The sequence below is a fragment of the Phalacrocorax aristotelis genome, chromosome 2 (assembly GCF_949628215.1).
Source record: "Phalacrocorax aristotelis chromosome 2, bGulAri2.1, whole genome shotgun sequence".
NCBI classification, from domain to species: domain Eukaryota; kingdom Metazoa; phylum Chordata; class Aves; order Suliformes; family Phalacrocoracidae; genus Phalacrocorax; species Phalacrocorax aristotelis.
This window is the reverse complement of record NC_134277.1, coordinates 116,583,153-116,608,412: the sequence shown is the minus strand read 5'-3', so window position 1 is coordinate 116,608,412 and position 25,260 is coordinate 116,583,153. Positions and strand designations below refer to the sequence as shown.

At 43.5% G+C, this 25,260-nt stretch overlaps 1 protein-coding gene across 2 annotated transcripts in view; it reads right to left on the bottom strand.

The window, feature by feature from the left end:
* The window catches only part of CABLES1 (Cdk5 and Abl enzyme substrate 1), a 78,044-nt gene that overhangs the window by 30,581 nt on the left and 22,203 nt on the right, over positions 1–25,260 (bottom strand). For both annotated transcript variants that reach the window (XM_075084830.1, XM_075084829.1), the window contains exons 2-3: positions 8,250–8,321; positions 5,896–5,988 (exon numbers count right to left, since the gene is read on the bottom strand). In XM_075084830.1, coding sequence (XP_074940931.1) covers positions 5,896–5,988; positions 8,250–8,321 — 165 coding nt within the window. The remainder of the gene's footprint in view (positions 1–5,895; positions 5,989–8,249; positions 8,322–25,260) is intronic.

Here is a 25,260-nt window from a genome sequence, read left to right as displayed (position 1 = left end):
GCAAACACCTTGTATTTTTAACCAGTCTCCAAATCTCTTCATCATTTGCAAAGTCACTGTGTGGCATCAAATCAAATACCTTAGAGCAGCCTATCGGTTTTACAGCCACACTATTACATTTAGGTATCGAGCTCTGATACATCATTAAGCAAGATCAAAACCACTTTGAGGTCAAGGCCAACTTTCCATAAAACTGCATGTACTGCCAATAGCTACATTATTATAGTTTTGGGAAATGCAGGTTGGCAAGAAGCCAAGAGAAGCTTGATCAAGACGCAAGATATAAAATGCCAATACCTGATTGTTTATAAACATGCCCTGTTTCCTTATTACCTTCAGGACACTAACCATTTTACAGTTTTACAACATACACTAAAAAGACCCTTCTTCCCTCTAAAGCTGGCCAAGAGGCTGCATCCCCTCAAATTCCTCTAAGACACGGTGATGGCAATTTGTGCCATCTTCTAATCTGGTTAGTGTTAGAATTTACTGATGTTTTACCTTTCCCTTGCTCTGCTGTCCAACATTGATTTTTCTCATGTTGTGTGCAACAGATCTATACGTGAGGATTTCACCTAAATTTTTCATTCTTTTTTCTACATTGGTCAAAGTTGGACAACAAACCCTAGCAAGCTATTTTGTTCTTTACTGTCTGAAAACCACCATATGCACCTATAAATCTTGTACCAGTTATGCTGTTATTAAAATACTATTTCCTTAAGGGACTGGCTTAGTCATCATTCTTGGAAAAGGTTTAGATCCCCAAGAGAGCTGCTGCATGTAATTCTTGGAAAAATGCAGAATGATCAATTTTCCTTCACCTGGATCATTCTGTTATAGCAATCCTGTTTTCTTCCTTAAAAGCAAGTTTAAAAGCAAAGTGGTATTTAGCCTTTAATAAAGGAGGGTTTCTAATAATAAACATGCATACAGTATTAGGAAATTCTTCTTCAGCAGATAAAGTAGGATTTCATTGTCTGAATGCTATAACACCCCTTACCTATGATAAATATCTCAGATCCTATAAGACGGTCTCATGGTGCAGCAGTACATTATAGAGTGGGGGGGAATAATTTTTCACATTTGAGAAAGGCGATCCACAAGCAAAAAAAAACTTGCATATGATTCATTTTGTGCTCGCCACTGCTTATTGCTGAATGGTTGCTACTCACAACAGCTTGCTTGTTCACTGGAAGCCTTGTTTGCTGATGTATAAAACTTGGCACAGGTTTCAAGGCTGACATCAGAAAGCATCTCTGAATTCGGAAAACCACGGTACCCACTAAGCATATTCCCCCCACTCCCTCTGGTTGCTTCTGGAAATATGGCTCTTCCACCAACGCCCTACACCTCCCTAACAAAAAATAATCTAACTGTTAATACTTGAATAAAAACAAACTGGTGCTTCCATGTCCACAAGCGGAGACAACAGTGGGAAGTTACCACAGAAAAATTGCTGTCTGTATCAGAAGGAATCGGACCAGAAAGGAAATAAACACCAGCCCAGCCTCTAGTTTTTTCATACTCTTTCCCTTGGGACCCAAGTATTGCCTCTCTTTCCATAAACCTGGGAACACTCTTACATAAAGATCTCCCGGGCAGAGCAGGAGAAGAGCCCACTGCCAGGATGCCACAAAACCTCTTCTCCAGAACTGTCAGAGGGGGCTGGTGTAGAACAGCCTTAGAAGCCGGACTGGAAGAGAAGCAGGGAAGGCAGTGGTCAGAAGCTCATCAGAGAGGGATAAAACAGCACTTTGTTTAGAGATCTGATGATATGAATGGAAAACAAAAAAATTCTGAGGGCCTGCAATGGTTTGCTGGAGCATAAAGTCCGGAAACTTGTCACAAAGTATGCTTTGGAGAAGAAGGTGTGGTGGAAGCCTGTTGCTATTCAAGAAAATTGAATTATTGTTTATGGGAGAAAAGCATTTTCCTGGATTTCAACTCCTCAACAAAGGGTGTCTATGACCCTGCGCAGCTCTGAATGAGCTATCTCCGACATCAGAAGCAGCTTGAGTCAGAGTGGTCTATGTGCCCTGATTGCCATTGTGCCACCTAGACATGTTGAAAATTACTTCATGAAAAGGTTTTCACTCTCCAATTCTCACATTTCACCAAGAAGTTGTACTAATTACTATGGTTCAGAGCAACCATTATTTTGCAAGAGACCTCTGACAACGTGCAACTGTCTGAGACTGTAAAAGCTAATCTTCTAATTTCTTTAATGAGGTGTATGCTATGGAACTATAAAAACTTTCTGAGCACAAGGCTCTCAACAGAATCAGTAATTTGCTTGACGTGAAGAAGAATAATGTCTGTTTTCTTTAGATTGTGTTACACCAAAAGACTATGATCAGGCAATGTGATATACATCATATGTACCATGTACATGCAGAACACTGTAGCCTCTTTTCTCATACCTGATTGATGATGTTTGACTACCAGAGCTCTGCTGCCCTGCATGCAAAGGTGAACACACAGACCACGGATGCTGTCTGGGTAGCAGCTGTCATTTTGGAGTCTCTCAAGTTCAACTTGGGGCTATTGGAAGGTGGTTGAGAGTAATTATGAACTGTGAGGGTGCTGTGAACAGCCAACCTGTTAAGAGTGTGTGTGTGTGTGTGCGCATTTCCACAATTAAAAGGGCAGCAAAAGAGACCTTTCGTAGCCTATGGGTGGTGTTTGGCCTTGGCTTAGATCTGTATACTAACAAAAAATGTTGAGAAAGCAACGGCATGGGGGTGGGAGAGGAGCATTGCTTTACTGCTTTATATCTGCTATATAAGACGACTCTAGAAGTGTTCTTGTCCCATTCTCACCATGAATTGTTTGTTCAGCTGGCTCAGGTTGCTGTTTTGGTGGCCTGTTTCTGTTAGATAGTATATGGAAGTATATGGAAGATACCACCAATAAATCTGCTAAGTAAAGTGGGTGAAAGCACCCGCTGGTGGCTACCTGTGCTAATTTATATGTAGGGTTGACCTGTCTTTGTCTTTTAATGGGAAAATCTATTTTGTGCTATTTTACAAGACTGCTTTGATAATACAATCTAGGAAACCTAAATTTTTCAGCTACTTCAATAAGCCATGTCCTACAAATCTGAAGAAACCAGTTTAACCAGAGCACAGAACCATCAACAGGAAGCTTTACAAGGACTAGCTGATAAGCCGCGGTCTGTATATAGGTGGTTCTTCTCTGTACTACATAGCTGAACCCTTATTTTAACGACAGCTCGTCCTGCCTTGCCACTGGACTGCTGAAGGCTGGACCCAGAGCATCGTTGCTCAGTGCCAGGGCTAAGCGGGGAAGCGCTCTCAGTGCCACACGACACAGACACATCATTTACAGGTGAAGAGCCACAAATAAGAGCAGTTACCAGAGAAAGCAGCCCTAAGCTATCATCCACACTGCAGTTTTCTTTGCTGTGACAGTCACAGTCACAAGCCAGTGAAACAATTACTGAAAGTGCTAGCTATTTTAAAGCTGAGCTATCAAATTCACCACTCAAAAATATATTCTGTGTAGATCTTTTCAAAGATGGGTTGCTCAAGTTAAGTGAAAGGCTGACACAAAAGGGTCAGGGGTTTCAGAGAGAGCTCAGAGAGCTTGACTCCAGCCCAGCTCAGCACCTGCATCCTGCACAACTATGCAAAAGCCGCCTGGGATGAGGTCCCGGGAACAGGAAGGAGCCCCAGGAGGGATCTCCATTGCAATACCTGTGCTCCTCCATGTCACAAGAATCTGGGGAAGACACCAGCTTTAAAGGTCTTAAGCTACTCCGAAACTCTGATTTTATGATGAACACATAAAGCAGATCCACCTGAACTTCCAGAGGTCCTTTTCAACCAGAATGCCTATTAACTTCAGTAACTGCAACAACATTCAGACCCCTTGGAAAAACAGGGTTATGCGCTCAGATTACTCACTGCTAGACTGAGCTGGCCTTAGTGTTGACTTTGCGTTTTATTTTTAGCTAATATTGCTGTGGTTCTTTGTCCATAGGACAAACAGCATTTTCAAAACTGTGCATCTTATTGCATCTGTGTTCTAGATAAAGGGATCTTGATTATGATTATGGAAATATTCTGGAAAACTGTGTCTGCTGATAAAGATAAGAAGCCCGTTGAATAACAGAAGCTTATTCACTGTTTTCTTAGGAAGAAAAATATCCAGTTATATTATCAGACGTAATGACTGACATATAAACTAAGATAAAATGCTAGGATATATCCTGCAAATACTTTTTTTGCAACAGATGAAGAAAGGAGTTCACGAATCAAATATTCATTCATTTTTTTTGCAGGTAATATTTCTACCAAGTTTATGGGTGTATTTTATATATGCATCTCAGAAATTACTCATTCTCTGTGGAATCTGCACAATACTTTATGAATAAGTATTTTTTGCTATAAGAAATTCCCAGAGCGTACACATATTTATGTACAAAACAGACTACAATTAGAGGGCTGCTTTTCAGTGTTTGATTCCACATGTATTTGTCGTAAAGACAATAATCAGCTGCTAGTCAGACAATCGTTAAGTCAACAGTTCTGCATGCGTCTGTTTGCTACAAAAGCTGTTTCTAAAAAGCTGTCATCTCTCAGAGCCACCTTCTGCAATATTAATGCTGATTACTACCTTTCACTTCATTTAATTGTATGCATGAGAATAAAGGCAAGGAAAATTGTGCTTGAGCCAAGTAACACCTACCAGAATCCAATTCATAAAACCTGTGGTTTAATGTAATGTCAGAATTTCTGTTGACCTGATTCCACATTTGATGGAAACCACAAGCTATGTGCACAAATTGGTCTGCAGAAACGTACATGGTTTTCGCCCACAGCATTTGTATGAGAACAGGTATGTGCAAGGGTCAGCTCTCAGTGGGATGGTTTAGTCTATATGCAACCTGTTCAGGTAGCCTATTTAAAACCTATTCAAGTTTGGAAGGACAAAAACAAAATCATGAGGCATGTGGGGAAATTGCCTTGGGGAAACAAACAGAGAGGGCAGGTGTCTTCTTTATAAGCAAGGAGCAGCTAGTTTCACTTCTGAGCTGGATGATGCAGCAATAAAGAACCTATTTTGCTGACAGGAACACCTCGACAGGCATCATGCCTTTGCAGTAAGGGAAGACCCTGCCGACCACTGCTGTATAGGTCCCACCGGTGCCTATGGCTGCAATCCGGGCAGTGCACGCCCCAGCCTGTGGTGTGCCGTGGCTGCTGCTGCACCCCTCACACATCCCCCGGGAACCCCTCTGTCTGCATCTGCCCTGAAAACAAGGATCCTGCTCCTCACCTTGACACAACCAGCACTTTGCATCCGGGAGGATACAACGGTGCGATCGGCATCCATCATGTTTATAATTGACCTTGTAAGACTCAGGATAACCTTAATACCTTTCCCTGAAGCTGTTTTCTTGAATCACTTGTCTGGGAAGCCTCCCGCCACAGGCAGCCCTGACAACCCAGCTAGCTTGATGCCTACCCTTACACCCACTAATAGACATTGAAATGCCATTCAGCCATCGCTAAACTTGTTTCGGCCATGAGCCCCTCTCATGCTTAGCACTTGGCGCTACCCTTTAAGAAATGCAACCAGATTATGCCTAGTTTACTCTGATTTTCATTTTACGCAAGTTATTTGTATTATGGAGACACAGGTCTTAAAAATCCATGGCCTAGCACTTCCATTGACTCGCACTTCACCCAAGTAAGGAGTGTGCATTGCAGCCTGCACCTTCACGGACTATTTTAAAGGCCATTACTACGTACACGGTATGTGGTAAGCAGCAACGGCATGCTGCGCTCTTGCACAGGGATGCTGACCCTGCCCTTTCCCCCGCGCCCCATGGATTGCCTTTGCAGAAGCAGCCTTTCGGATGCACAGTACCTGCCATTTCTGGTATCATGCTGCCGCATGTTCTTGATAAAATGAACCTTCTTAAAGTTCTTTGGTCTGGGTGATCCTGAGAGTGTCCGACATCTGAAAAATAAATTGGGGGGCGGGGGCAGAGAAAAAATTTGAAGTACTCAGTTCACTGCTGTACGGCCAACAAGTCTACACAAAGGCAGGAAGGAAAGACGAGACAAATGATTCAAGTCCCCTGTGTTGGGAATCAGCAAGAACAATAAAGACAATAAGCCTGGAAATGCAACAGCTCAAACCCCCTCCCCGCCCCGAAAAAAGGCACCACCAGCCCTCCCTTCACACACACCCACACAAAAAAATTTAAAAATCTCAGCAAAATAAAACTTCCTGTAATCTGCTGTGACAGCTTAGCCCAAACTTTCAGAGGAAAAAGAAAATTAAAAGAAAAAAAACACAACAAACTAAGACCTGCTAAATATGTGATTTTGCCCCACATACCAACACCCACCCTTTTGTATCCTCCTCAGCTATTAATAAAGGAGCTACTGAGGAAAATTCTTTCTTGTTTTAACTTTAGAAAGATTTTAAATCTCTCATTTGCAAGGATAATTCCTATTTGCTTTTAACTCTAAATATTACTTTTCACATTCCTGACAGCATACAAAACAACTGAAACTAAAATAAGTTACCTTAGGGGAAAAAACCCCAACCATTCTCCAAAACATTAATCCTTAAATCTATTTTACATCTGAACGCGCTTTTTACATTGTGGCTATAGAAAGAAATTGCCAGAGGGAGGAGAGATGAGACAAACCACAATATTGCTCCCCCTTCCAGCTTTGCTCTTTTTAATCAGCTGAAACCACAATGCATGTGAAAGCTTTCTCTGTTTCATCTCAGTGCTGTTTTGTTGCAAGGCACGGCGTGCAGGCACCGGAGATAACTCCTGTGCTCGCTGCGCAGCCAGGGCTGCTGCACTGCAGCCGCTGCGTTTTCTGTGGGAGCTAAAGGACAAGCATCCTCCACCGGCACCCAGGACCAGCACAGTCACTCTGCATTGAGCCTCTCTAACCTATTTTTCCCATCCTCTCCTACGCTTCCCAGCTTCCCAGCCCCAAGAGGTCCTTTTGTTGGACTGAAACCACAGACCACTGGTCCCAAGCCACCAGGGACTCTGCCAGTCACTGTTGCTGTACCCAAATGCCATCACGTGGCATGGGCACACCACGAGGGGGGGACCCCATCACTTTGCCATTTCTGCCTTCCTCCTGTTAGTAAAATCCTTGAGATTCCCTCACTCTCAGGTCACAGTTAGCCTTGTTAGCTTCTCCACGGGAAAATACCACCAAGAGAGGTTCTACCACCAATTCTGCGAATTAGCAAGTAAAAATACTGCCTCACAAACCATCCTTTGTTTATATCTTTTGCCAATTATACATGTTTGAATCATTTATGAGAATGCTTCATAACGTGCTGGTAAGCATTCAACAGTAAACTTAGTAAAAATAATCAAGCCTTGGTAGTATGCCAGTTGGTACAGCTTCTGCTATTAAGTTGTTGCTCTGAGGTGGGGAGAGACAGCCAATCTGCATGTGGATAATGAAGGCTATAGGGTAAACATCAATATAAACCAGCTGAATTACACGTCCCAAGATAAAGAGATATTCAAAATCAAGATGCCACCTTGCTGAACAGCTGACCTGGAAGCATACCACGCACTGGGCAGATTACTGATCAGCCCATTTCTGAACTGTTAAGGAGTTGCTCCATTTTCCATCACCCCAGAGGATTGCCTAGTGACTAATTACTGCAGTCCCCAGAGAAGCTGTGGCCTCCTGGATGCAGAAATAAAACCACACTGAAGCTGCTGATATAACACGGATGGGGGCAGATTTATGAGTGAGGTAGCAGTCACAAACCTACCAGCCAACACAGAAAGACAGTAACACTGATTACTGAAATAAAATCGCGTGTGCTGAGAGAACAAATTATAAAAGTTAATAAAAAATGAGAATACTAAAAATAATAGCCTTCAAAACCTTACTTCATTAAAGCATCTGTACTTACTTTTGAAAAGTACTGTGTTAGAGGCTAGTCATTCCTGATAGTGACAATTAAACTTCTCTATTAATGAAATCTGATTTTTTATTTTCTGACATTTTATTTAAATACTTTTTATTTAATAACCTAAAGCCAGGGAATGCATAATTCATGTCACCTACTGCCTTGCAGGGTGCGTGAGGTTTCCTTTTACCCCCTATGAGAAATATCTTAACATGAACACCCAGCTACTTTCCAACATAAGCAGGGACAGCAAGTCTGTCCATGCACATGCCTTGCAGACAAGTAACCAGAGAGACAGTAAATAAAATGACCTCCGCAGTGGGGCATTTTCCTCGATGTCCTCCAGAGTCTCCAGAGAAGACCGCTGGGAGATCAGCCGACGTCTGCAGAGAAAACACAACACAAAAGACCACCTTGGGTTAGAGGGCATGAGACAAGTTTTCAGAGCTGTTATTTAGTAAAGCTCACAAACCACTAGCCAAGCCATACCTTTAGATATTAACCAGTTTTGTTCTGTTCTGCTTACCTTACTAAATCATTTTGATCCCAACCAGAAGCAAACTTACTCCACACAAGCTTCTATAACAAAACAGAAGTTGAAACTTCCCAACAGCTCCTCCTTAGTTTATGCTTTCAGGTTTTCCTTCCTTCAAGGGTTTAACTAACACCAGTCCCACATTTGCTGTGGTATAGCTTGCAATGCTACAAGTATAGTTCTTTGATAAAATAATGCAGACAAAGATCTACAGAGACTGCTTGTCATTCACACTGCCACAGGGGACATGTCCCTTGCCCTTTTTACCAAAATAAATGCCACTCGTTTCTCAGTGACGTCCATCTCATCGCTCCTGTGAGGAGTGACTGAAAAGAGATAAAAGGTAATGGAGCCGGCAACACTGGGCACAAACCAGCAGTTTAAAAGGGAGCTCTGGCCATCCCTCTGAGCAGCACAGATGAGTTTAATCCTGTTTTAAACCAGTCTTCTTTAAACCCTCCTCCACCTTCAGTGAATTGAAATAAGAAAATCTTAACATTTCAAGTTTTCTGACTGTTCTAGAAGGCAGGGAAGAAGCCCGGGTACAGGCTTGGTTTTAGCAGCAATTGCTGCTTCACAACCTCCAAACACCCCAAACCAATGAGCTGCACCCAGCCCTCCAAAAAAACACCGTAAATACAAAAAACCAAATGTATGAGAGACAGCCCACCCACAGGCAATGATGAAAAATTAAGCTGGCAATCATCAAAATGAACCCGTCAGTGGGTGTTAAGCAGCTGCGACAGCCAGTGGAGCGAAGGCGCTGTGCCACAGCACCCAGCAAACATGAGGAGTGCCAGCGCCCATCACTCCTAGGGAACGTTGCTGAGGTGCACAGTACCTCCCTCACCAGTGATTTTATGAGTATGAAGTTAAATTATAAAAGTCCTCATAGGCTACCACTATTTTTTCCCCACCAAGCCACCTTACTCCCTTGACTGCAAGTAAAAAGTTTCCAGAATCTCGATGTGTTCTGAGCACCCACATGCTTGGAAGGGTACTCACTAATTTATTCCTGGGCTGTATTTTCAGAATAAATTGTTTTCTCTGATGCCAGTGTAAGCAGTTTCTAATCCTCCTTGCAATTTGCTAGCCCCTCCAGTTGTACTGCTACAACTGTTCCTGCAGCCGTGCTGCAAATCTGATTACCAAAATGTTTTTCAGCTCAAAATAACCCTGAGGTTCAGTGATTCAGTTTACTACTAGTTCAAACACCAGATTTCTATCACTAACCCCCAGACAACACATTTCAGGACAGTTTGAATGCGTATGCGGCTTTTCGTGTACTTAGAAAATCATAAAAAAAGCCCTCAAACAATTTATAGAGCAACTAAGTGTGAAGCATAATCCTCTTAGGAAAATATGCAAACCAAAATCCACTCAGGCTTTGTCTAAACTAGAACTTTAGAAGATCTGTTGCAAGATACAATACACCTTCAAAATGTTAAAAAAATCAAAGTCTGCATTTCAGGATGTACTAAACTTGCTGGCAGAGACAAGGAAGAAGAGACCAAACACCTGGCTCCTGCACCCACAGGTGCTCCCTTGGCGTCATTCACAGTCAGAGGACACAGAGGTGCTCTTACAGGGAGAAATTCAGATCAGGAGGAGCTCCCCCTCGATTTTCAGTTACATTGGTACATAAACAGAAGTTGGAGGCTTCAACTACCAGCATGACGTAGCAGATGATAGCTGTTGCTTTTTAATACCTCTTTATGTGTCATTAGCTTAATAACACAGTTAAATGATGGCACCCTCCCATCTTGTGGTGTTACAGTGCCAAAAGCATATTTTGCGTGTTGTTAGTCAAAGACAGACAAACAACAGTACAACCTTGCCACCTTCTTTGGATTAATTTTATCAAACTAGTCACACAGTATTTCCCCTAGATGCCTGTTAGGAGCTGTAAGGTGCTTTTACAACACCAGGTGCATATTCCAGTCGCCACTGCAACCCTCCTCCAAGCCTCTCCTCGCCCAAAGTTATGTGCTATCCTCAACTTCATTGCCAACGGCTTGGAGGAGAAGGGTTTGAAGATCCTACATTTGCATCTGTTATTAAGATTGGCAAAAGTACAGGAAACTGCATTTCACCAGCTCGAGGGCAGCTTTAAACACTGGTCATCCAGTTGCCTGCTGACTGTTCAGATTCCTCTCGCTTCCCTTGCTGGTTGCAACTTCTTAAACCCAGCACCAGGGATGCTGCTGGATGGTTTTTGCTTGTTAACCTCGAATGCAACATAGGCTGGATGGAAATCGCTGCCACCCCTCTCGGCACAAAAAAGCCCACACTGATTTTCACCAGTAGTGATTCTGCAGTATTGGGGAGACCTAAGTGAGTCTGCACAAAGGAGTGGGGGAAGCTCTTTGTTCACCCAAGCTTGGGAGAGAAGCACTATTACCTAAGCTCCCTCTCAACTAGTGTGAACATAAGCACAACTCCGGATAAATTCATCCAGGAAGGAAAGAAGGAAGAAAGCAGGTAACACCACCCCCACCACCACCCCCAAATCATCAGCAGTGAAGAAGCATGGGTCACACAGAAGCCTGCAGTGATATAAATGGGGGCTGCCCCACTCCAATACCCTCCCTGTGCTGGCATTGGTAGCAGTAAGAGCAAGTATATCCAGTCCAGCACCTAACCCAGCTGAAAACTGCCACATCTTTCACCTCTCCCCATAACCATCAGTTTTAATCGGTTCAGCTCCCTGCACAATCACAGGAGCACCGTTGAGGTGGATTTGCAGCAACTCTGCTGAAATCAGTTCATGCTGCCCAGGTTTTGTACCCTCTTTTCACTGAAGAACCTCTGCTGCAATGAAGTACATGCAATTATTCCACTTTATCTTAAATCTTTATTTCAAGGCCAATTAAGATGACCTAAATACCAATATTTTATAAGCTTTCCACAGCTGGATATTATACCAGAAATGCCAATTAATGAACCTGCCTGCTGTGAACCAAGTCACATCCTGTATCACACACATAGGAAAAAAAAACAATTTTAGAAAAGCAAAGCTTTTGAAAGGGTGTTCTAGGGAATACAAGCAAAACCAGTTTTCCATTGTCTTCATTAAAAATTAATCGCCTCAACTGCTGTTTAATATTTAAATTAATTTATCATCTTTCTTCAGGCAGGCAGTCGGGGCTTGTCTATACAACTTCTGAAAGGGTTATTTTTCAAAAATTGATTAATGTGCTATAGCAGCTGGTTTATGTAGACACTTGCACTGTAATAACCCAAACTGGTTTATATCACAAATCACCATCATTCTGATGTAAAGCTGTGTTGATACCTATCTTATAGGAAAAAAATGTTCTATGTCAATAATAATTATGGGAAAATCCTTCTGTTGTTAAGGAAAAGTACCTATACACAGACCAAAACAAAAAAGCACTGTGTGACTCATACAGGACCCAGGCCCTGGGATAAATCTCTAGACAGGTGCATTTTTAATATAAAATGCTTTAAAACTTGTGCAGAGTGAACGTCAGCCAGCTAACACACACTAAAATACAATTTCCCTTGATAACAAAATAAAAGATGTTTCAGTAAAAATGTCAATTTCTCCTAGTTCTTGGAAAGCCTTAAAAAAATTCCCCATAGTTTGACTACCACATCCTAGGTATACCAAACACACACCCCTCTCTCCCTGTGCCCCCATGCACACAGAAGAAAGCAGTTCAGCTCTGGGAAGATGACAACCTCCTATTTGTATCAATAAGGCCATGTAGGACATTGTTCCCCATAGTTCCAGGCAACTTACAGATTTTTTTTCTTGTTTTAAAATCATATAGTACAACTTTCCCTTAACACCTAAAATATTTTTTTCTGTTTCCTCCCTGTTCCCTGTGCCCCTGTTTCATGAGTCCAGAAATCACCAATACCCTACAATCAAATTCCAAGCCCCGTCCAAAGAAAGAGACTAAAGAGACAAGTGATGCCCTGGTATTTTAAACGGCTGTTTTCTAAGATATTCATGATCCTGTTTGCATATTGGATTTATCTTTGACAAGCTGTATGAATCTCTGTGGAAGTTTCTTAAAACCTAAAATGTTGTCTCCTTTTCCCCTCTCCAAAGTCATCTTGGCCACAAGGGCACATTTCTGGCTCATGCCCAACCTGCTGTCCACCAGCACTCCCAAGTCCTTCTCAGCAGAGCTGCTTTCCAGCATGTCAGCCCCCAACCTGCACTGGTGTATGGGGTTGTTCATCCCCACGTGCAGGACACTATCCTTGCCCCTGTTGAATTTCATTAAGTTCCCCTCAGCCCAGGTCTCCAGGCTGTCCAGGTCTCGCTGAATGGCAGCACAGCCTTCTGGTGTATCAGCCACTCCTCCCAGTTTCGTACCACCAGCAAACTTGCTGAGGGTACATCCTGTTCCTTCGTCCAGGTCATTGTTTAATATGTTGACCAAGACTGGACCCAGCACCGACCCCTGGGGAATACCACTAGTGACAGGCCTCCAACTAGTCACTGCGCCATTGATCACAACCCTCTGAGCTCTGCTGTTCAGCCAGTTATCTATCCACCTCACTGTCCTCTCATCTAAGCCACACTTCCTAAGCTTGTCCATGAGGACGTTATGGGAGACAGTGTCAAAAGCCTTGCTGAAGTTGAAGTAAACAACATCCACTGCTCTCCCTCCATCTACCCAGCCAGTCATGCCATCATAGAAGGCTATCAGGTTGGTCAAGCACAATCTCCCCTTGGTGATACTTCCGATAACCTTCTTTTCCTATACATACCTGGAGATGACCTGATGAATAAGATAAAAGGAGAAAAAAAATAAATAGAAGGACAAACAAAATAAAGCAGGTCTGTAACAAAACACCAAAGTGTGTAGACTGCAAAAAGATTCACTGCAACCATCCCATCAATTGGTGGAAAATTATCGTCACTTTCAATTGCTGCAAAATACTCAGGTCAGTTATGTTAAACATACAAAATCTTAAGCCCCATAGACAGGAGGTGATAAAAAAAATGGAGCTGCAGTCAGAGCACTGGATAAATTCATACAGGAAGGAAGAAAGCTGATGATAATCCAAGAGATAAGGAAAAATAAATCCATGTGTAATGACTTTCTAGCACAGCTACAAACCAGGAGGAAAAAGCTGCATTTTAAATACGACTAATTTTTGTGAAAGTTGTGGGTGTAGATTCCCCCTGCTTCTGTTAAGATTACAAACCTACAACAGCTGAAGCCTGTAGCATGGGTGCCTTTGGCTCCCAGAACAAAACTATCCCTCAGGACAAGCTTCTCCACTTTGCATAGGATAACGGAATCCCTTCAGAGGTGCAGTGCTGACAAGACACGCAAATGCTTATCATCTGAACATCTGCCAACTATGTTAACTCTGATGGGAGAACTTTGGAGGGCAAAGACATTTCAGCAGCTGAAGGCTGTTGGTAGTTCACATGCCCACTGGGTCACCTCTCCCTTCAGGTGGCTGCGGAAAATGATCATGCATAAACAGGAGCCATGAGGCAGAAACATCAGCGCTATTACCTCCTGGTGACAACTGCGTTTCTAATATTGTGGCTTGGGAGCATCAAAAAAGCACAAGACTGCTTGGAACATGGAAAATGCTGAATTCCTTATTTTCACTGTGCCTTCATCACAAAAGATATATCCTACGCACAGGAAGACTACCCTAGATAGGTACACAAGGGGAGTGGAAAGAAAGTAATCATAATACTTGCAGTGATGGGGAATGAGATCAGGATACCTGTAAGGATAACTCAGAGCCTGCCTAGAAGTGTAAGTGGAGGATTTCCCCCTGCCATCCACTCAACCCTCTGAAAGGCGCCAGGTCCAGACTCAAAGAGGAGCTCTTGCCCAAAAGCCAACCTAGTCCTTTGCAAATGCTCCCTAGGGAGTTACCAAAACATGCTCTGGACATGCAGCTCTCAAAGGCCAAACAAGGCAGAGCACCACCTCCATCCTACCTCTCCAGGAACAGCAACCCTAGGGTTGTTTTTGCATTGTGCTTTCTATTGTTCACGTCAGCACCAAAATGGCTTGAACAGTAAAAGGGAAACCAGGACAGTATTCAATGAGATCTATGATCAGTCTTCTAGGTGCTAGAATGGTGAAAAAAAAAAAGATTAGAAGTAAATATATATATTATATATTACAAGTATGTATGTGTATATATATATAAACACAGTTCTGGTCTATAGTCCACAAGAAACCCTGGCTGTGCAGTATTCTAGTTCCTTCAGCACATGGTGGCCACAAATGTATCTTCCAAGCAAGCCTGAGTTTTGAATAAGGTTCATTTACCATTCTCCTCCCTAACACCTTTGGAGTTAGGATTGGGTTATAATCAGAAACCAGCTGCCGGCTCTCTCCTGGGCCAGGGGAGCAGGTAGTTGGCAAAGAGCTGCCAGATGTAGGCAATGCCCTGCTCCCAGCAGCCCCAGCCCCTTTGTCACCCTGGGGAAACCTAAAAGCCACTTACTCCCTGACTCCTCCTCAGCCTGCTGGCTATATGCCTCTGCGCAAACTCCCAGGCTAAGCTGCCGTCAATTAATACACTATTCTGAAATATTATACAAGACATCAGCTGTGTACAAATCCCCATTCACATCTTGACTCCCGACTCCATGATCCCGCATGAACCCAGATGAAAGACCTGCTAATGAGTCACCTCTCACCCTCCTTCTGAAGCTTTACTGCAATTCTTATGTCCCCGCTCATTTTCTTCCTATCTTTTGCCAATATTGCAGGAAGATGAACACAGGAAAAACAAACCCTGAGACTATTAAATATTATTAAGGGAAACAGAGTTTCCAGGAGCTACCCAAACTGATATAAACCAGTATTTAGTTGTGTGCTATGATGATTACACAGCAGAGCCATTCTCTGCAAAGAACATCAAACTCCATTTAGGACTTCCAAGCTGTGCAGCGTATTGGCAAGGCTGCCCACAATGGGAGTTAAAAGCATCTGTCGCATGCTGAAAATGGGTTATTTTGTTAATTCTCAGCCCACCCCAAACACACAGAGAGTATAGCAAGAGACCTCCATTTAGCTGTCACCTACCTGAATGCACGATGCAAACATGGGTTAAGACTACAGCCTTCTGCAGTGGGCTGTGAAGGAAAGTCTCTGACTCAGAAGTCCTGAGCAAGCAGGACGCCCAATAGCCTGCTCCTTTTAGGATATGTATTGCAAGGAGAGAGACCTTCAGACTTTAGGCTAGCAATAATTAGGAGAATACTGCCATGCCAAATGCCTCTTCCGTCTCCATCAACCTTCTGGGGTAAGCAGGAAGATGGGCAGAAAACGAGGGGATGAGAAGAGAGCTATGGCATGAACATGCCTCCATGCCAGGCTCCTCCCAGACCAGATGTCTCCCCTGCACTGAGTATCCTACCTATATTGACATCCAACTCCTTCTCCAAGCCTCATCCTCCCACAATACCCACGGCAGAAGCTTTGAAATACACAGCACTCAAACTGCTGCCTGCCAACCCATCTGCACGTAACATCTCAGTGTTACAAAAAAACCTACATTGCCATCCTGAAGGTAGGGTTGTTGGGCTTTTTTTTTCCAAGTACAACTCATACTCATGTAAAATACAGACTACAAAAGGAAAGAAGAAAGAATGAAGGGAATCAACATGACAATACTGAAGTATCCTGCCGACCTTTCATAGTGTGGCAATGCATCATAATGTTCTGTTCACAAATTATCATGTAGCTTTACAGATGTGATCCTTCAAATGGCCCACAGAATTCTAGCACAGCTCTGTCCCAATGTCCCAGAGGGATCATCTGGGTCTGGTTACATCCAATACAAAATCAGGAGTTACCAGCACTGTGAAGAGACCGGGGACTTACACTAGAATTGCTGAGAAGCAAGCTGATCACTGACAAAGCATTTGTATAGTGTGAATGTATAAACGCATGTGAGCGAAAAAACAGAAGGTATGGTAGAACTGGTTTGGGGTGGGTTTTTTTAGCATCTTGCACAATTCAACTTGATGTATTAATTGTTAGTCTTGCTAGAAGATGTGACCCTGGGATGAAATGCATTCAAAATTAGGCATCAATATGAAATCTCTAGTGAAGGAAAAAACAGGGTTGATTCTAGGGAGAATGGAAGAGCGACCACCACATGTTGTTGATTCTGAGGACCCTTTCGTTTTCACCTTCCCCAGCTGGACTCCCAACTCACCAAAGACGGATCTTGCTTGAAACCTACCATCTTCCCTCTGCAGGCAGCTGCCTCTGCACCCACCCATCCTACTGCTGGCTCCACCCAAGCCATAATGAGGAGTTACAGCTGCAATTCAGTAAGATTCATTTAAAGACAGCAGAGCTCTCAGATCCTGAAGTGCCTAAAATCTACATCCTCAATTACTTGTAACCAGTGATTTACAGATTCACTGTCTTCACTTTACTGACTCTGCAGCAACACGATAGCTTTCAGAAGGCTTGTGCACAGTGATTTATTTAGAGTATGCCCGAACACTGCCACAGCTATATTTTTCAGAACAGCCATTACCTCATAACCTAACATAGATTATCATGGTAAGACATCAATGAGCACCAGCTTAATTAAAGACACTCAAAACTAGCAAAGGAGCAAACAACAAGATTAAACATCTGTCCTTATGAAAACAAGGATGCTTGCCAAAGGAGATACAATAGCATTGTAAAGAACATACAAATTCTCCACCTTTATGTCCTCTTTCTACAGTAAAACCCGCACCATAATAGCCTTTGTCTGATCAACATTAATCTAACAGAGGCTTCATGTGTTGTTTCTGCCTGACAAGCTCTGTGCATTGTAAAAAGATGAATATTTAAGTCCGTCCACAAGCAACGTTGCTCCTTAAAAGTCACATCCTAAGGATACCTATTCCTACGAAGAGAAATGAAGAACCAACACTTTAACCGAGGACACTACTTGAGTAAGCCACAATGCAACACCAGTTTTTAAGGTATCATATCCCATAACGTTGTATTTCAAAGCAGCCAAAGTTCTGGAATTAACTAAGAAACTCACTTGCAAGTCAAGGCTATATGCAGTAGGTACCCTAACACATGGAAACACATATATGCACTACTACATCATCTGAAAAAAAAGACTTTAATTCTAGCCTGCATACATAACTATGCAATTAAAAATGCTACTTTTTCCTGTTTGTTTTCCCTTATTTCATCTGTGGTATTTCTTAGGTTACATACAGCCCAATCTCATACCCCTGTCTTGCCTCCAGATGCACATGTGCTATCTGGGAAAACATATTCTGCAATCCCACATCTTAACATTAGACTGAGAACAGATCTCAACATGCACTTAAAAAATCTCATTGCTAAAAAAATGTATCCTAGACACTGTGAATTGCCTGGATAAAGTTCTTTTGATGGAAAAAAGGAAGTCCCCTATGTGAGCAGGACATAACGACCAAACCGAACAAGCAGACGTTAGCATGAGGCATTTCATGCATGAGATATGAATGCTGGCACAGGTGGTGGCAATCAGAGTGTTTACTGGTGCATACTTTGGATTTAGTTCTGGGCACATTTGCTACGAACTCCCTCAGGATCAGCCTATTTTCCCACCACGTTATTACATATCTAGGAGTCAATGCCCTCCTTTCCCTGGCCATGCACTGCTAAAGCCCAAGCCAATTCATATGGTTCAGAGAAGTCAAATATTGGATAGCTCAGATATCCAGTATTGGGCATACTTCTGGGTATCTGTGATAATGCAAGACAGTCCAGTGCCATAGTTTCAAATGTTTTTACATCCACAGGGGTTAATGCCTTCTTGCGTGTTGGTTCACGCACAGTCAGTTTTAATACCAAAGACATTTGAGTACAAAAAGACGTATTTACTTGAAATACTGCATTTCCTTATGCTTTACTTAAGAACGTATTTGCAATAATGGAGACACATTTTAAAAACAGTACAAGATTCACTATTCAGGTAAAGGAAGATCCTTACTGCCCAGCAGAACTGCTTCAACATGCCTGCGAGCTTGTGGGCTTGGGGTTCACGAGACAGAGCTTGGTTCTTCCCTGCTCTTCTCGCTAGGGACGGATCCTGGAGCCAACCAGCATAATTGCTTTGGGAAAAGCAAACTACCTCCTTTTTCCGTCCATCCTGCCACTGTGACTGGGCACGGCATCTTCCTGTTACCCGGCACTGGGTTGATAGGTGGTAGCAGAGGATTAGATTATTGTCTTCTCCCTCTGTTGAGGCCCCTTGCTCAGCATGGCATACCGTAATTGGCACATTCCCAGCCTAAGGTTGCTCTCTTCTCCTGGTACAGATCTCTATTAAAAATGTAAATGTTTTCAGAAACCCGTTTACTCCATTCAGAACATTTAGTTCCTATGATCCACAGGGTGAAAGTCCAACTACAAACTGAGCACAATGGTACAGCTTATCACAGGTACACATACAAAGACTAATCATGGTTAGAGGGTGACATTTAATAAGTCGGATCTCTGCGAGAAACCCTCGCTTCTCCCTACTCCCAGTAAGCAAGTATTATGGGGATCCTCATAATACTAGTAACATTTGGTTGTATAACTGCATCATTTGCTCACCATTAAGGTATGGTAGTACAGTAGCATCTAATATTTAGAGAAGCTTGCCCAGAAGCCTCCCCATCTGTTTTCACAACAGAGGGTACCCTAACGAACTTTTCATTGACTTGGCAAATGCAGCCTACATCTGCAGGCTGGGGAATTGCCTTTCCCGGGATCAATACTTCCCCAAGAGTGTACACCACTGTTGGCAGAGGCCGGACACTCAGAAAGCATTTCACCTACTCTCTACTGCAAAAGGCCTCTTCCAAGGGCACTGTCCCCACTCACTCAGGGAACACATGCTGCTCTGCTACCCCAGGAACAGCTGGATGTGAAGACCTGAAAGGGTCCCAAATTCATGGCCTTCTATATTCTTATATTCTCCACATACTGTCAAAGTGCTGGGTTGTCAGACGTACAGAAATAACGCTTATGCTGGTAATCTAAGCAGTCTCCTACTTCGTATATTACATAACTAATTATTAGAGGACTGGATTTTTTTGGGTGCCAACTAGGTGGTTGGCCAGCAAATAGCCGGTAATGATACACCAGTTTTCAATCAGGTTGGGGGGTGGGGGAACTCTCCAAGAAATTTGAGCAATGCTTTTAATAATAATAACATGCTTCAATTTTTGGTCAGCCCTGAAGTGGTCAGGCAGTTGGGCTAGATGACCATTGTGGGTCCCTTCCAACTGTAATATTTTATGCTACTCTAAAAGCAGATTCATCGACACTCCAAGAGTGAGGAAAGCTGCCAGAGCACTAGACTGGGTCTGCTGATATTTTATATTATCGGAGCAATAAAAAGCATATTGTAGTGGCAAATCTGGCCAACAAAGTGAAATTGAGAGGGCTGCTTCAAAACCAGCATTATTAGAAGGCAGCACAAGACCCACATTTCATGTTTACGTACTTGGCGAGCTCCCCTGCCTTGGCACACCCATGTCACTGCTGTGTTCACTATCTCTATGTACAGCCATGCTGTGCCAGAAGAAGCAGAGGCAGCAGCAGCTCAGGCAGATGCAAGAGCAGGCAGCCCTCTTAAAGCACACTGATTACCGTACCAAATAACTCCAGCGATGATTCCTGACATGTTCGATCTCTCCCCAGCACACCCAAAAGATATGCTGCATTCATACTATGCAGTGAAGAAGGGAAGATGTTGGCTGACCTACCCCTAATGTCACAGTGACCCACTTCAAATGTCTCTTGAGCCCTCGACCTGATCTAATCTACAGTGCATATAAGAAAACAAATAGATAAAGCATTAATAATATAGTTGCAGCCCATCATCTGGTAGAGATGATTAATTGAGAATGGGTTCACACCCTAACCTTAGGGGAAGTCTGGAGGATCTGAGTTACCCGGATCCTCCCATCACAAACAAACTGCTAACACAAACGTTAAGCTGCCTATGGTGAATTTATATACCTTGTACATTACTTCAGAGGGGGGCCTATACGCTTAGAAGGCAGGGGCAAAAGGTCTAAAAATGACAGTAAAGACCCAGGAAGGGCAGTTTGTTAGCAGATCTCCCTCCTCTGCTTCCAAGGCTCAGCAGAAGCAGGAATGGCTTCCACAATCCCACGTTTGATGGTGGACCCCTCCCTTGTCAAAAGGGATTGCCATAAGCTTTACTAACAAAGCATTTAGAAGTGTGTAAGACACAACTCAACATTTCCAGATCTTCCCTGCAGTCAAAGCTGGCTGCCGAGGGTCCTGTCTCCAGAAGTCTGGGAAACACAGGAGCAAGTCACAGCACCAGACCTGAAAAACACCTGGCATGGGAACCTGAGCCGATGCAGTGGTCAGTCCTCTCAAAGCTGAGGTGCCGTATTCTGACTTGGTCTGAATGATTTCCAGGGTATGGCAGGAGTAGCATGGTGGTTACAACTGCAGCTATGCTAAGTACAACCTTAGGCATAGTAACAGACCTTTGGATAGCAATTGCCATGACTATAGAGGCAAAAAATTATTTAGCTCTTCTTTAGCTGAGACCCTTTTTTCTTCTTTGCATTTCTTCTTGTTGGTGTTTCATTTGTTTATATACATTTTTTAGATGGTTTTAGGAAGAAAAAACACTGATCCAATGCAGAAATGGATGTGTTTGATATTTAAGGCTTTGCCTATCTGCCTGGAACAAATGAATCACATTACCATTTCCCTAGGGTGAGCTGGCATAAGGATAAAACCTATGCAGATGTAAGCTAGCAAAGATTTTCTGCTTTTCTGGTCTCCCCCTTCCTCTCTCTTCTCAAAATTGCTGCACTTCCACAGGCGCCCTTTAGAGACAAGGGCCCAAAACTTTTTTCAGAGTTGTGCTACTGCCTAGTCCTCCATCAGTCATAGGATTTTTCTTGAGAACGTAAAACAAGGCACTTTGTCATCTGACTCAGTGGCAATTTTAAGGCTCTGCAATGAATTGCAATGAACTTGCAGCTCGTTAGCAATGAATTAAGTTGATGAAAGGTTACAAGGAACCAAGGACAATTTTTACAGAGTATCTCCAGGCAGTTTTTCCAGGCCATCAGCTCTCTTTTGCTAACCATCAAACACATCTCGCACTCTCTTAGAAAGTCAACTGCATGTTTCCCCACAAAAAAAAAACCAAAGTATTGCCTAACGAAACACACAAAGAGTCTTTCTCATGCTAAGGGAACACATTTCAGGATTCGGCTCACATGTTTTACTCAGGGATGCTTTGATGTAATAGCATGGGAAAGAAATTTTGAATGATTTACAGATTAATCAGCCAGAGCAAGGATGTGGGTTAGGACTGCTAGAGAACACTCCTCTGGGATACTATCTGCAGCTCAACTTACCGCAGATGAAATGAAACACACTTTGGGAATGCAAATGAATTAGGATGTCACAAAAAGTAATTCACTTTGGACCAGCAGGGTTTTAAATTTGGTTAGTTACCTGCAAGATCTTTATTTAACTGTAAACCTGGCACAATACCTAGTATGATCACCAATTTGGACTTCATTTTACTGCTACTTTAAAAATTAGGCTTGATAACTTATTCTAACAGGTTTTCAGGTCACGTCTATATTATATATATGTACATCTCTATGCACTTGCACACTTAGGCATGCTCTGTAACAGATCTGCAGAACAGTGGGATCTTTCATACACATAAAAACACGGGTAAGATTTTCATTCATATCAACAGTGTGGAAGAGATAAGCAGAGCAAGACAGCTAATTAGTCATTCTCCATTTCAATCCTCAATAAGCACAAAGAGAGCTTGTTTTTTTACTGCAGGCATTGTCTTAAATCAAACAATTTGTAGATAAGGAAAAATAAGTTCTCTTCCTGAAGGCACATAAGTATTTTGATACAAAAGATGAAACAGCATTAGAAATTAACTGTAACACTTCTTTTCTTCCCTAGCCACTAGAGTATGTCCATTAGGATGCATTGCTAATATATAACTATATTATCCAGACTGACAAATTTTGCTCAGTCTGCTGTTTTGGTACTACAGAGCACAAGCCATTAATAGCCGACTGCCTCATTCAAATGAAACAAGACAATTATCAGCTGTAACTTACACAATTAATACTACGCTGCCAGCATTTTCAGCAGAGATTTGGTTCTTTTATAGCTCATTTGAAGCCTTTAGGGGACATGTTATTAGTACATCTGTCCTGCTGTAAACATAATTATCACGCAAAATTCTATTTATCATGCTGATCAGGAAGCACTTTCTATCAGCCTTTCAGCTTGAGAACACTGATAAACAGGCAAGGGAATTTGACTGCCCCAGCTAGCTGGGACCATGCTCATCGCCAGGAGCATTTCACAGAATCACAGAATGGTAGGGCTTGGAAGGGACCTCTGGAGATCATTTTGTCCAAACCCACTGCTTCAGCAGGTACACCTACAGCAGGGGGCACAGGAATATGTCCAGGCAGGTTTTAGATGTCTCCAGAGAAGCAGACTCCACAGCCTCTCAGGGCACCTGCTCCACTGCTCTCGCACCCTCACACAGGAAAGAAGTTTCTCTCATATTCACATGGAACTTCCTGTCTTCCAGTTTGTGCCCATTGCCCCTTGTCCTGTCATTGGGCACCACTGAAAAGAGTCTGACCCAGCCTCTTGACACCCACCCTTTAGATAGATAGAAGCATTGATAACATCCCCCCCTTCAGTCTTCTCTTCTCCTGGCTAAACAAAACCAAGTCTCTCAGCCTTGCCTCATAAGAGACATGCTCCAGGCCCTTGATCATCCTCATAGCTCTCCTCTGGACTCTCTCCAGTAGTTCCCTGGCTTTCTTGAACTGGGGAGCCCACAACTAGACACAGTACTCCAGATGTGGCCTCACCAGGGCAAAGCAGAGGAAGAGGATAACCTCCCTCGACCTGCTGGCTGCCTTGGCCACAAGAGCACATTTCTGGCTCATGCCCAACCTGCTGTCCACCAGCACTCCCAAGTCCTTCTCAGCAGAGCTGCTTTCCAGCATGTCAGCCCCCAACCTGCACTGGTGTATGGGGTTGTTCATCCCCACGTGCAGGACACTATCCTTGCCCCTGTTGAATTTCATTAAGTTCCCCTCAGCCCAGGTCTCCAGGCTGTCCAGGTCTCGCTGAATGGCAGCACAGCCTTCTGGTGTATCAGCCACTCCTCCCAGTTTCGTACCACCAGCAAACTTGCTGAGGGTACATCCTGTTCCTTCGTCCAGGTCATTGTTTAATATGTTGACCAAGACGGGACCCACAGACCCCTGGTGAACACTGCTAGTTACAGACCTTGAACCAGGCTCTGTGTTGTTGATCACGACCCTCTGAGCTCTGCCGTTCAGCCAGTTCTCAGCCCACCTCACTGTTTCATCACCTTTCCAGGGATGGAGGTGAGGCTGACTGGCCTATAGTTTCCTGGGTCCTCCTTCTTGCCCTTTTTGAAGACTGGAGTGACACTGGCTACCCTTCAGTCCCTGAATACCTCTCCTGTCCTCCGTGACCTTTCATACATGGAGAGTGGCTTGGCAAGAACATCCGCCAGCTCCCTCAGCACTCGCGGGTGCAACCCATCAGGACCCATGGATTTGGGAGGATCCAATTTGCCTAAATGATCTCTAACCCAATCCTCCTCAACCAAGGGGAAGCTGTCCTTTCTCCAGATTTTCTCCCTCACCTCTGGGGGCTGGGATGCCTGAGGGCCAGCCTTTGCAGTAAAGACTGAAGCAAAGAAGGCATTCAGTAACTCTGCCTCCTCTGCATCCTGCGTCACCAGGGCACCACCTCGTTCAGCAGCGGGCCCACAGTTTCCCCAGTCTTTCTTTTACTACCGTTGTATCTGAAGAAGCCCTTCTTGTGATCCTTGACATCCCTTGCCATATTTAGTTCCAAGTGGGCCTTCGCCTTCCTTGTTGTACCTCTGCATGCCCCGACAATGTTCCTATATTCCTCCCAAGTGGCCAGTCCCTTTTTCCACCTACTGTAAGCCTCCTTCTTCCATTTGAGTTTTTCTAGAAGCTCTTTGCTCATCCATGCAGGTCTTCTGGCTCATTTGCTTGACTTCTTCCTTTTAGGGATGCACAATCTTGAGCTTGGAGGAAGTGGTACCTGAACATTGACCATCTCTCTTGCACCCCTCTACCTTCTAGAGCCCTAACCCATGGGATTCCTCCAAGCAGGTCTTTGAAGAGGCCAAAGTTAGCTCTCCTGAAGTCCAGAGTTTGTAATCTTACTTGTTGCCTTGCTTCTACCACACAGGATCCTGAACTCCACCATCTCATGGTTGCTGCAGCCAAGCATCAACCACCAACCATCAAGCCAACCACCAACCCACACATACTCAACAAGACATTCTCTATTTGTTAGTATAAGGTCCAGCAGCACATCTCGCCTTGTTGGTTCCTCCACCCCTTGTGTCAAAAAGTTATCCTCAGTGCTCCGCAGGAGCTCCTGGATTGTGCGTGCCTCATAGTGTTGCTTTTCCAGCAAATATCAGGGTGGTTGAAGTCCCTCATAAGAACCAGGGCCTGCAATTGTGAGGCTACTTCTAGCTGTCTGTAGAAGACGTGTTTGACTTCCTCTTCCTGATCAGGTGGCCTGTAGCAAATGCCCACAACAGTGTCACCTATATTTGCTTGCCCCTTAATTTTTACCCACAAGCTCTCAATTAATTCTTCCTCCACCCCTAGGTAGATCTCAATATATGTCTGTTGCTTTCCAGCCAAGCCCATTTTCTGAATAGGAACGAGGCTCATGCTAACCTCCAAG